The following is a 13,879-nucleotide window of genomic DNA, read 5'->3' on the forward strand; positions in this document are numbered from 1 at the left end:
ACTGGATACAGAAAGCACCAAGAAACACTGGAGAGAATGAAATAGATTTTAAAGACAGGAACAGGGGACACAGGTAAGTGGTGCAGTGGACAGAGCCCTGGCCCTGGAGTCAGGAGGACCTGAGTTCAAATCCAGCCTCAGACAGATGACACTCACTAGCTGTGTGACTCTGGGCAAGTCACTTAACCCCATTTGCCTCACAGAAAAAAACAAAATAAAATAAAAAATAAAAGACAGGAAAAGACTTGTCATCCATGTGGGAGTTATTCCTGGATCAGCTGTCTATATATAGTTGGACAATCAGAGCCAAGATGAAAATTTGTAAAACACACAAACACCAGAATGAGAAAAAGAGACACGTGCAATGAAACAATAGAATTCTGAGTTATGTAAACAAGTCACTGAAAACCAAAAATCTGAAACAGACAACAGATAGGACATTGAAAACAACTATAATAATTTCATGCTAAAGTTTAACCACTTAAAATAAAGGTGGTTTATGAATATCGTCTCACTTTAATCTCACAACAATCCTGTGGGTAAGGGGGCAGGGAGAGTCAGATGCTATTATCACCACAGTTTTCTAGATGAAAAAACCGAGGCTGACAGGAGTTAACTTACCTGCTGAGGGTCAGACAGCTAATAAGTACCTGAGGCTGGATTCGATCTCAAGTCTTCCTGACTCCTAAGTCCAATGTTCTATTCACTGTGACACCTCGCTGCTTCTAATAAGGAATAACTGTCACAACAAGGAGATGAAAGGAGCCTGGAAAGAACCTTAATCTGCAAATATATGATTTATCTGCCAAAGAGAGCTGGCTGCCAAAGGTAACACTGGATTAGAACATAAACTTGTCTATAAAATCTTATGTAACAGATTATTATAATAGACAATAATATAAAAATAGATGTTATATGTTATACCATTATAACAGATAATGGATTATTTATAAACAACATTGTTTCATAAAGCAGAGAGAAACAGTGGAGGACAAAATCAATTTAAGGAAAGTGTGGCAAGATATTCTAGGAAACAAAGTCATTCCAAAGGCATTAAAGATGAAAAGGGAAGAAGGACTTTGTATAGAAGGAAAATGGAAAAGATGTGCTAAAAACATTTAAAAAAATGTCTTCTCTGTTGAGGATGCTGGAAGCACCACTCTTGATCACTACCATCACACTTGGGCCCTAATATCTCACATGGACCATAATATCCCATTTGAATCCTAACATCCCACTGGGACCTTAACATCCCCCTTGGGCCATAATATCCCACTCAGACCCAAACATCCCATTTGGATTATAATAATCCCACTTGGACACTAATATCTCACTAAACTTTAACATGACAATCCTCAAGGTGTTTATAGAAAGAGATGCTAAAGAGAAAAAAGACGTTAAGTATATATAGAAAAGATCTGTGCTTCATGCAATATAATTCTTAGAGCTTTGAAGGACAGACAGAAACAGTTACCTGAAGGAGGGGAAGATACCAAAGGTGTGGGGGAAAAAAATCTCAGATCTTGTCAATGCTGGGGAAAAAAAAAGTGACAGAGAAGGAGGGAAGTAGGGAGATGGAAGGTAACCAGAATCTATTAAGCTCCTACTATGTGCCAGGCACAGTGTTAAGTGCTTTACAAATACCTCATTTGATGAGAATATCAATAACTATTAACCTATATGCCTAATGTCCCATGCTTACGAACTCTTTATGAAAGTCATCTACGTACAAATCAGAGTAAGGAGACTTTCACAAGCAACATTCAACAATGGACCACATATTTAACATTTCTCAATTAAATAAAAGTTATAGAAAATATGAGAACTCATTGTACTTATTGTTTGTTGCTTATCAAAAAAAATAAAGTTCAATTTGGCAGAACAAAATACTGCCTAAGAGCTCTTTTACAGAGAGCTGTCTTCCATCTGTACATCAAGATGATTCAGGATTTCTTGGAAGATGTAAAAATAGAAATAACCCTATTCAATGGAATTAGGTAGAACATTAGGTAGGGCACAAATTGGGGAGACACATGTTCCAACATGGTTTTAGCCACTATGATGAAGAGATACAGCTCAGAGTAATAGTTTAGGGATTCCCTACGGATCCTTCTCCAGAAGGATCTCTGGATATTTCTGTTTACTGATGAGATTTACATCAAGCCCCAGATCTTTTCAGAGCTTCTCAAAGGAGTTTAGCTTGTCCATCCACAACAGAAAAACTAAGCTGATGAGAAACGTAAGATTTCAACATGTATTTTAATGGACACCTTGTCCAAAGGGATATATGTGTGTGTGTGTGTGTGTGTGTGTGTGTGTGTGTGTGTGTGTGTGTGTGTGTGTCTGTGTATCTATATCTGGGGCAGGTAATGTTAAGAGAAAGACCAAGAGCTGGGTCCAGCACTGAAAAGGAGAGGGCTCAACTGCTTTCAGGAAACTGTAAAGTACTTTTACTGGCCCCTAAACTTCCCATAAAAGCAGACAACAGAAGGGAACAAGTATTTATTATGTGCCAGGCACTACGCTAAATGTTCTACAAATATTATCTCAAAGACCCATGTTTTCACTACTAACATTTTATTGGTGTTGCCACATGGCAGTGAAATGTGGAACAAGACTACAGTCAAAAAAACTACAGATGGGAGGCAGAACCAAGATGGAGGAGTACAGGCTGGATGCCAGCTGAACTCTCCCAACATTCCCTTCCAAAGAACTTTAAAATAATGCCTGAATTCCAGTTTTGGAGCAGTAGAGCAAACAAAAGTTCAGAGGGAGACAATTTTCCAGCTTAAGGAAGTCTTCAGAAGAGGTCTGTAACACTGGGGTGGGATCAGGCCTTGGAGCAATTGTAACAATAGCAGTTTTGTAAGTTCTCAGTCCAGAGATGTTCTAGGTCACAGTTCCAGGGTGTAGAAGAGTGCTTGTGATCAATCACAAGGAAGCAGCTTTCTAGGCCTAATAACAGTTCCATGGCTAAGGGGAGGACTACTACTTGTGACTGCAGGGGACTAAGAACCCTTCCTGAGTAAAGACCAGAGTAAAGATTAGAAGAGCCGTAACTACATTTCTTCCCAGATGATACCACCTTGAAGCCATAAAAAACTTGCAGACCCCCGGGACAAGCTGTGAAAACAGCAGTATGAAAAAGCCTGAGGCTTGGCACATTGCCTCCCCACCTCCAGGTGAGCAAAGACCAACTTTAACATAAAGGTTAAAGTTAAAAAAAAAAAGATTGAAAAATTAGTAAAGAAACAACAAAAAGAATCTGACCATAAAAAGTTACTACAGTGGCAGAAAAGACCAAGATATAAACTCAGAAGACAACAATGTGAAAACAGCTATAAACAAAGCATCAAAGAAAAATGTTAACTGGATCCAAGACTAACAAGAATTCCTTGAAGAGTTAAGAAAAAAAGGTAAGCATGATAGAGGAACAACTGGGAAAAGAAATGAGAGTGATGTAAGAAAATTATAAAAAGAAAATTAACAGCTTAGTAAAAGAGGCACCTAGGTGGCCCAGTGGATAAAGTGCCACACCTGAAGTCAGGAAGCCTCATCTTCCTTAGTTGAAATCCAGCCTCAGACACTTACAGCTTTGTAACTCTGGGCAACTCACTTAACCCTGTTTGGCTCAGTTTCTTCATTAATAAGATGAGCAGGAGAAGAAAATGGCAAACCACTCTGGTATTTTTGCCAAGAAAACCCCAAATAAGGTCATGAAGAATCAGACACAACTGAAACAAATGAACAACGATAAAAAGAAACACAAAAAATAATGAAGAAAATAACATCTTTAAAAAATTGGCTTAATGGTAAAAGAGGCATAAAAAAATCACTGAAGAAAAGAACTCTTTACAGCAAAATAGACTAAATGGAACAGGAGGTACAAAAATTCACTAAAGAAAATAAATCCTTAAAAAGTAGAACTGACCAAAAGGAATAGTGGTACAAAAGCTCACTAAAGAAAATATTCCTTAAAATTCAGAATTGGGCAAGTGGAAGCTAATGACTCAATTAAGACTTAAATAAACAATAAAACAAAGTCAAAAGAATGAAAAAATGGAAGAAAATGTGAAATATCTTACTGAAAAAACAATTGACTGGAAAGTAGATCTAGCAGATATAATTTAAAAATTATTAAATTACCTGAAAGCCATGAACAAAAAAAGAAATTATTAAGGAAAATTGGCTTGATATCTTAGATCAAGGGAGTAAAACAGAAATTGAAAGAATCCACTAATCACCTCCAAAAAGTAATCCCAAAATGAAAACTACCAAGAATATTATAGCCAAATTCCAGAGCTCCCAGGTCAAGGAGAAAATACTGCAAACAGCCAGAAAGAAACAATTCAAATACTGTGGAACCACAGTCAGGATCATACAAGATTTAGCAGCTTTCACAATTAAGGAAGTAGAAGGCTTGAAATATGATATTTTAGAAGGTAAAGGAGCAAGGAATACAATAAAAAAAATAACATACCCAGCATAACTGAGTATAATCCTTCAGAAGAAAAACGGATATCAAATGAAATAGAGAATTTACAAACATTCCTAATGAAAATATCTGAGGCAAATAGAAAATTTGACATTTAAACAGATAACTCCAGAGAAGCATAAAAAGGTAAACATTAAAAGAGCAGTCATAAGGGATTTAATAAAGTTAAACTGTTTATATTCCTAAATGGGGAGATGATGCATTTAACTCCTAAGAACTGCATCATTATTAGGGCAGTTAAAAAGAATTTAAATAGATAGAGGGCATGGATATGCATCAATTATGTTGGAATGATCTAAAAAAAAAAAGAGTGAAAAACAGGTTTGTAGTGGAAGAAGGGAGAAGGGAGACACAGAATGAGGAAAACTTTCTCATATAAAAGAGGCACACAAGGAAGAGATTTTAGAGTGGAGGGAAAAATGGGGAGGTGGGTAGTGGGCAATAAGTGAAACTCATTCTCCTCAGAATTGGATCAAAGAGGGAAGAATATATATATATTCTTCCCTCTCTCTCTCTCTCTATATATATATTCTTCCCTCTTTGATCCAATTCTGAGGAGAATATATATATATATATATATATATTAGATACCGAATTGTACATATATATATATATGTACAATTCGGTATCTAACTTACCCAACAGGAAAAAAGGAGGGGAAGGGGATAATAAGAGATATGAGATATGGAGGCAGGGAGAGGTAGAGATGATAAAAGGGAGGACTGAGTAAAGAGAAACAGTGGTCAAAAGCAAAACTGACTTTTGAGGGCAGACAGGATAAAAAGAGAGAGAGAAAAGGATGAACAGAACAAAATAGGATAGGATAAAATATATAATTAGTAATCATAACTATGAATGTGAATGGGGTGAATATCAAAAAATTTTAAAGCAAGTTTCTCTGATAAAGGTCTAATTTCTCAAGTATATAGGGAATTAAGTCAAATTTATAAAAATAAGGGTCATTACCCAATTGATAAATGATCAAGGGATGGACAGTTTTCAGAAGAAGAAATCAAAGCTATTTAAAGTCATATGAAAAAATGCTCTAAATCACTATTGATTAGAGAAATGCAAATTAAAACAACTATGAGGTACCACCTCACAACTATTAAAAATGACAAATGCTAGAAGAGGATGAGGGAAAATAAGTACACAAATGCTACTAATAGTTACAGTTGTGAAGTGGTTCAACCATTCTGAAGAACAATTTAGAACTATGCCCAAAGAGCTACAAAACTGTGCATTCCCTTTGAACCAGCAATACCACTACTAGGTCTGGACCCAAAGAAATCAAAGAAAAAGGGAAAGGACCTATATGGACAAAAATATTTATAGCAGCTCTTTTTTGGTAGCAAAGAATTGGAAATCGAGGGGACGCTCATTAATTGGGGAAATGGCTGAACAAAGTGTGGTATATGATTGTGATGGAATACTATTGTGCTGTGAGAAATGATGAAGGGGATGGTTAGAAAAAAATGGCAAGACCTGTGTGAACTGATGCAAAGTGAAGTAAGAAGAACCGAGAGATCATTGTGAACAGTAACAACAATGCTATAAAGATGTTCAGTTGCGAAAAACTCAGTTACGCTGAGCACTACAACGATCCAAGATAATTCCAAAGGACTCACAATGAAAAAACGCTATCCACTTCCAGAGAAAGAAATGAGGAACTCTGAGTACAGATGGAAGTATAATTTTCCCCCTTTATTGTTTTGCTTTGTTTTTGCAACATGGCTAATATGGAAATATCTTTTGCATGATTTTACATGTATAATTGATATAATTTTGTTTGCCTTCTCAGTGGGTGTGGAAGGGATGGGGGAGAGAAAGAATTTGGAACCTAAATTTTAAAAGAAAAGAACATAAAAATAAATAAAAATAAAATAAACTAGAAAAACTAAAGATGAATACCACATAGCCAGAAACAGAGAGGTATATGTATATGGTAGGTATGGATAGGCTATATCATATAATCAAGAAGAAATTCTGAAAAATGTAAGTAAAAGATTTCATCAAGGAACTGTATTACAGGAAGAGAAAATGAAATAGTCATGTAACAAGAGTGAGAGATGATCGGTGGAAGCGAATAAGCATTCATACAGTGCCTTTTAGATGCCAAGCACTGTGCTAAGCACTTTACAATTATTATCTCATTTATGCCTTACAACAACCATGGGGGGTAGGTGCTGTTATTATCCCCATTTTACAAAAGAGGAAACTGAGGCAAACAGAGTTTAAGTGATTTGCCTAGGGTGATACAGCTAGCTAGTGAATGTAGCCAGATTTGAACTCAGGTCCTCCTTACTCCAGGTCCACTGCCCAATCCGTCACACTAATGAGGGGGACAGCTAGAATGCCCTACCGGTACCTCACAATGTTGGAAGGAAACAAAGCAGGCCTCCAGAACGTTTAGTAAACTAGACCCCACAGTGGCAAACGTTTTTGGAGAACATGGACAGAAACTGCACATGGACGGGGTGATGGTGAGAACTCCCAAATCAGTGAGATCACAGATCTATTTGGGTAATTGTAAAGTGCTTAGCACAGTATCTGGCATATAGTAAGTGTTATATAAATATTAGCTATTCTTTTTTGAGCTTTCTAATCTCTGAATGGTAGTACGCATCTCAAGTATATTAGGAGATCACATTACTTGGTATTTCTTCATTTCTATTAGATAAGTAGATAGTCTCAAATCAATAAATATTTACTAAGCCACTGCTATGTCCAAGGTGTTGCTTAAGGTACGGGGCCAGGAGCCATTCTGCAACCTCATTCTGTGATTACCTATGCCTAGAGAGTCTCAGTGTAATTCATGGTCTGATTGCACTGCAGTGAAGTCATTCTATAAATGAAGATACGTGGGCTTTCTGGGATGCTGAGAGGAAGTCTGAATGTAGCAATGGTACAGTTGAAAGAATGTCAGATTTGGAGCCAGGGGACTTGGGTTTGAATCCCCTAGCACCTAAGTAACCTTGGACAAGTCTGGGTCTTACTTTCCTACCCAGAAAAATGAAGGGCCTGGACTAGCTAATCTAAAGGAAACCTAAATTTGTGATTTTGTGAGTAGAGGACACACAGTCCCCGTTCTTTGAAAACTCTGAATTCTCTTCTTGAGACCATTACTATGTAGGCCTACCAGGAAACAGTGGAGATGCGAGGAGATGACCTGAATTTGCCTGAATTATTTGAATGGTCCCATGATTTTAGGCAAGTCTTAAATAAGTAATTTTGATGAAAAATCCAAGAAGTCTGACTTACAACACCAGCAAAATCAGACTCAATTTCCTCTCTTTTGTTCTTGTGGAAGCTGCCCAGAGAGGTTTCTTCTAAATTCATACAGACATCTTAAGATATTTCCATAGAAAGTGTTTTGCATGACTACACATGTATAACATGCATCGAGTTGCTTGCCTTCTCAATGAGGGTAGATGGGGAGGGAGAAAAGGAGAAAATTTGGAACCCAAAGTTTTAAAAACAAATGTTAAAAATTGCTTTCACATGCAACTAGAAAGTAAGATATACAGGCAATGGGGTATAGAAATCTATTCTGCCCTACAGGAAAATAACAGGGGGAAGGTGGGGGGAGATAGAAAGAAGGGCAGATTAGGGAAAGGGGTATTCAGAATGCACTCCATCTTGGGGTGGAGGGAGGGATGAGATGAGGAGAGAATTTGGAATTCAAAATCTTGTGGAAGTGAATATTGAAAACTAAAAATTAATAAATTAATAAAATTGAGGGGAAAAAAGAATATAAGCTCCTGGAAGACAAGGACAATCTTTCTTTTTGCCTGCATTTGTATCTTCAATGCTTAGCATAATAGCTGGCATATAATAAAAGATTAATAAATGCTTAAAAAAATATATTATTTCCATAGAAATATATTGGCTCATAGAGATTATATTGCATAGAAGCTCCTACTGACACGTTTATATTTCTTCTCTCTATTAAAAGGACTCTTGCCCAGGCACTGCTTATACAGAGCATTATACATAAATAAAAAATGAATAGGGCGCCCAAGTTGTAACTTCACACAGACTGGCATTGTTGTTATAAAAATAAAACTTAGCATTCATAAAGAGCTTTAAGGTTTACTAATATCTCATGTGATATTAACAATAGCCCTGGATGGTAGACACTATTATTATCCTCATTTTACAGATGAGGAAACTGAGGCAGGTGGAGGTGAAGTTACTTGTCCAGGGTCATACAAAGCTCATAAGTATCTGAGGCTAGTCATGTTTTCCTGACTCCAGGCACAGAACTCTACAACTAAACCTATACAAGGTCCTTGGAAGCTCGAGACTTCGTTTGGAGACCTGGGGCCAAAGAGTCCAGCAGGATGAAATTCCTGTGCCTGGGAGTCTCTACGTTACCCATGGTTTCACTGCATTGCACTGAACTGAAGGAAATGCCTTGGTAGGCACGGATCGGTTAATGGAGAAACTCCCAAATCAGTGAGATCAGAGATCTATTTGGGTAATTATAAAGTGTTTGCCAAAGTATCAGGCACATAACAATCACTAAATAAATGTTAGTTATTATTATTATTTGAGCTATCTAATCTATGAAAGGCAGAAAGGCATCTCAAATATATTAGCTGACCACCTAACTGGGTATTTCTCCATTTCTATTAGATGCGTAGATAGTCTCAAGTCAACAAATATTTACTAAACAACTGCTACATGCATGATATCGAATCATTTTTTAAAATGGATAAGTTATTTCCCAGGCCCCTCTAAGAACCACCTGTTCATCCCCACCTGTTGCTTACCTCGGATTCTTTATAGTAGCGCTCAGGAATTTCATCGCAGGCAATATCAATAAAACAAACTTCTCGTTCTACATCTTTGGCTTCACTGTCAAAAATCTGAAAGAACAGAAGGACATGCTCAAAAGTCAGTCAGACCAGGTGAAATCCTCCAAGAAGAAAGATGGCTAGCACCCACCAGTAAGTACCTGATTCAGGATTATAGGCCCAGAGTGTCTTAGATGGAGCCTTCTGCTTCTCTATGGACATGCTGTGAAAATCATAAAAAGGCTTTCACCCAGATATGAGTTTTTCTCACAGCAGAAACAGAGAACCTTCAGTGAGTGAGGGGTGAAAGGACAGGAGCCATGTTTAAGCCCAACAGCAAGAGAACAAGTCCCTTCTAAGATATTTGACTAGGTGTTTAGCAATTCATTTCCAGAGGGGACTTTGGAAATGGGAGAAGCTGGAAAGGGAAGGGCAGGAAATGGAGCAAAAATAAAAAACAAACAAACAAACAATGAGACAGACCCAACCACAAGTGGAAAACATCAGTCTTGACATTCACAAGGCCATTTCTTCAATACACTATAGTTGGAAGAGAGGTTCTAGCATGGCCTGCTGTTCAATTGTCTTTAAATTTTAAACTTTCTTTTTGGTATTCCAAACCAAACCAACTATTCCTTTCCAAAAGTGGCGCAGAAAAAATTCTTGATGGCAATTAGCATCTTAAGTAGTGTCTACTCTATATCCTGTGTCTTCTTCTTACATTTTTTTTTCTTCTGAGATTATTGCCTTCACATTTGTAAACTAACCCTCCGGTTTAATGAGAGGTAGCAAGTACATTTGAAGACTGATTTCTGGCATGACGGGCACTGTGAACAAAATGCGTCAGGCCACTCCTAAAGCCAACATAGGAGAAGCAGCTGGCTTGTTTTATGTGTTGAACAGGAAGAGGGGGAAATGTTTTTCAAGTCTGACCACGAAATAAAACATAAGGCTACAAGTCTGCAAGTCTCTTGCAGATATACACAAAGAAACCACAGAGAGATTTGTGTTGTCAGTGAGATCATTAAAAAACCAAGTGGGAGGCTTGACAATATTATGGATCATGAGAGAATCTGAGGAGGCTTTTCATTTGGAAATTGAAAATAAGAAAAATTAAAATTCACAGGAGAGGTGGATTGAGTTAACATTGGGCCTGAAGTAGAGAAAATCTGAGTTCGAATCCCGCTGCTGACATTTCCAGCAGAATAATTCACTATGTGGTCTATTGATCAGATAAGTTTTATGTTTCTTAGGTAACCTTCTAGGACTTACCTCAGAGAGAGTTTGATCTTCACTGAATATGGGACTAAATAAAGCATTTATTAATCACTTACTAATCAGTCAGTCAACTAGCATTTATCAATGCCTCTACTATGTGCCAACCGCTGTGACATGCTGGGGACACAAATAGATCTCTGATCTCAAGGAGCTCATGTCGTAATAGGGGACACAAGACATATGGAAGGTTTCAGCTCCAAGTCAGATGGAAAGGTCCCACGGTCCTTAGGGTGCAGTGGCAAAACAGATGGTAGTGCCTCTTCTTTAATGTCATTCCCACTGATAAAATCTCAACAGTTTCTGATGTTGAATCATTTGACTTTGGTGAGAAGAACTTTCTTTCCTGGGCCGTTAGTGGTTTTGGCTGTAGCACCAGGAGGAGTCATTGCCAGGCTTTATCTCTGTGAGGGGTTGCTTCCCAGGGTGGTGACTCTGCATGCTGGGCTGGTAGCACTGCTATTTCCAAGGCTCTAAGGTTCAAGGTCATAGGAAGAAGGTTTCTGTGTTCGGGCTTCCTATCCTACACTGAAGACATCATAGATCCTTCATGTTAAATTCACAGGATCAAAACTAATGGAAGGGAAACATAAGGGGCAGAAACCACTGATGACAGCATGATTCTATGATGATTCTTTCAGGAGGGGATAATTGCTAAATGAAGGAAGAATGAGGAAATAAATGACACAAGCTCAAACAACCTTTTTACGTGACAATCCTACCTAAAAGTGACTGGGGAACAGAGGGAAGCATTCTAATTTGTTCATACAACATCAAGATGAGAATTCTCCTAAAGTAACTCATCAGTAGCTCCAGAAAGAACAAAGCAGATGGGCCAAAGCCGAAAGGAGGCTCGGCTGAAGATGTATCTAGTAAGTCTGATGCTATAAAGATCAATACTGCATCTACCAAACATTTAAGGGACAATTAATTCCACTACTGTATAAACTATATGGAAAAACAGGCAAAGAAGAAGTCCTACCAAATTCCTTTTACAACACAAATATGGGGATGATACCTAAACCAGGAAGAACAAAACCAGAGAAAGAAAACTACAGACCAATTTCCCTAATGAATATTGATGCAAAAATTTTAAATAAAATGCTAGCAAGGAGATTACAGCAATATATCACAAGGATTATACAATATGACCTGGTGAGATTTATACCAGGAATGCAGGGCTGGTTCAATATTTGATCATAACAATAACAAAATATGCAGAAATCTTATGATTGTCTCAATAGATGCAGAAAAAGTCTTTGACAAAAACCAACACCCATTCCTATTAAAAACACAAGAGACAACAGGAATAGAGCTTTCCTTAAAATGATAACTAGTATCTATCTAAAACCATCAGTAATCACTATCTGTAATGAGAAAAGCTAGAAGCTTTCCCAATAAGATGGGGTGGAGCAAGGATGCCCATTATTACTACAATCATTCACTATTCTTGAAATGCTAGCTATAGCAATAAGAGAAGAAAAAGAAATGGAAGAAATTAAAATAGGCAATGAGGAAACAAAACTATCATTCTTTGTAGATAATATGGCAGTATACTTAGCAAATCCTACAGAATCAACTAAAAAACTAGCAGAAATAATTAACAACTTTAGCAAAGTTGAAGGATACAAATAAACCCAAACAAATCATCAGCATCTCTATATTTTACCAACAAAGTCCAGCAGCAAGAGATAAAAAAGAGAAATTCCATTTAAAATAACTATAGACAATATAAAATACTTAGCTGCCAAGACAAACTCAGGAACTATATGAACACAATTACAAAACACTTTTCATACAAATAAAATATCGATTGGAAAAATATCAATTGCTCATGAGTAGGCTAAATGAATATAATAAAAAATGACAATTATATATACATTAATTTACTTATTCAGTGCCATACCAATCCAACTACCAAAAATTATTTTATAGAGCTAGAAAAAATAACAAAATTCATCTGGAAGACCAAAAAGTTGAATATCAAGGGAATTTAAAAAAAAAAGGTGAAGGGAGGTGGTTTAGCCATATAATAAGTGTATTATAAAGCAGTAATCATCAAAACAATCTGGTACTGGCTAAGAAATAGAGTGGTGGATTAGTGGAATAGATTAGGTACACAATACAAGGTAGTAAATGACCATAGTAATCTAGTGTTTTCAAAGATACAAGATTTTGGGACAAGAACTCACAATCTGACAAAAACTGACGGGAGAACTAGAAAACAATATGACAGAAACTAGGCACAGACCACCATCTTACACTGTATACCAAGATATGGTCAAAATGGACAAATGATTTAGACAGAAAGGGTGATACCAAAGCAAATCAGGAGAGCGTGGAATAGTTTGCCTGTAAGATCTATTGAAAAGGGAAGAATATATGAGCAAACAAGAAAGAGAGAGCACTATGAGATAGAGAATGGATAATTTTGATTATATTAAATTAAAAAGGTTTTGCACGAAGCCAATGAAACCAAGATTAGAAGGAAAGCAGAATGCTAGGAAACAATTTTTTACAGCAAATGTCTCTGATAAAGACTTCATTTCTCAAATATATAGATATCTGAGTCAATTTTAAGGAGCTAAGTCACTCTCCAATTGATAAATGGTCAAAGGATATGAAAGCAGTTATGAGAAGAAAAAATTAAAGTTGTCTGTAATCATGTGAAAAAATGGTCTACATCACTATTGATTAGAGAAATGCAAACTAAAACATCTCTGAAGAACCTCCTCCCACCTATATGGTTGTCTAATATTATAGAAAAGGAAAATGATAAATGTTGGAGGGGATGTGGGAAAACTGGGACATTAATGCACTGTTAGGAATGTTGTGAATTAATCCAACCATTCTGGAGAGCAATTTGCAACTGTGCCTAAAGGGTTATGAAACTGTACACAACCTCTGACCAAGCAATATTACAATTAGGTCTTTATCGCAAAAAGATTTTTAAAAAAAAAAAAAAAGGGAAAATGGCCTATTCGTACAAAAGTATTTACGGCAGCTCTTTCTGTGGTGGCAAAAAACTGGAAATCGAGGGGATAACCATCAATTAGGGAATGGCTGAACAAGCTGTCATATATGATTGTAATGAAATACTACTGTATTATAAGAAATTATGAGCAGGATGTTTTCAGAAGAGTCTGGAAAGACTTACATGAACTGATGCAAAGTGAAGTGGGCAGAACCAGGAAAATACTGTACACAGTAACAGCAATGTTGTAAGATGCTCAATTATGAATGACTTAGCCATTCTCAGCAATTCCAAGACAAATTCAAAAGGACTCATAATAAACAACGGTATTCATCT

General features: G+C 36.9%; 1 protein-coding gene across 3 annotated transcripts in view; it reads right to left on the reverse strand.

The window, feature by feature from the left end:
• Nucleotides 1-13,879, reverse strand: part of PITPNC1 (phosphatidylinositol transfer protein cytoplasmic 1) — a 360,189-nt gene that overhangs the window by 76,379 nt on the left and 269,931 nt on the right. For all 3 annotated transcript variants that reach the window (XM_021000755.2, XM_078155882.1, XM_021000756.2), the window contains one exon: nucleotides 9,271-9,366. In XM_021000755.2, coding sequence (XP_020856414.1) covers nucleotides 9,271-9,366 — 96 coding nt within the window. The remainder of the gene's footprint in view (nucleotides 1-9,270; nucleotides 9,367-13,879) is intronic.

The sequence above is a fragment of the Phascolarctos cinereus genome, unplaced genomic scaffold, assembly GCF_003287225.1.
Source record: "Phascolarctos cinereus isolate Bilbo 61053 unplaced genomic scaffold, phaCin_HiC Scaffold_5;HRSCAF=322, whole genome shotgun sequence".
In the NCBI taxonomy this organism is placed as follows: Eukaryota; Metazoa; Chordata; class Mammalia; order Diprotodontia; family Phascolarctidae; genus Phascolarctos; species Phascolarctos cinereus.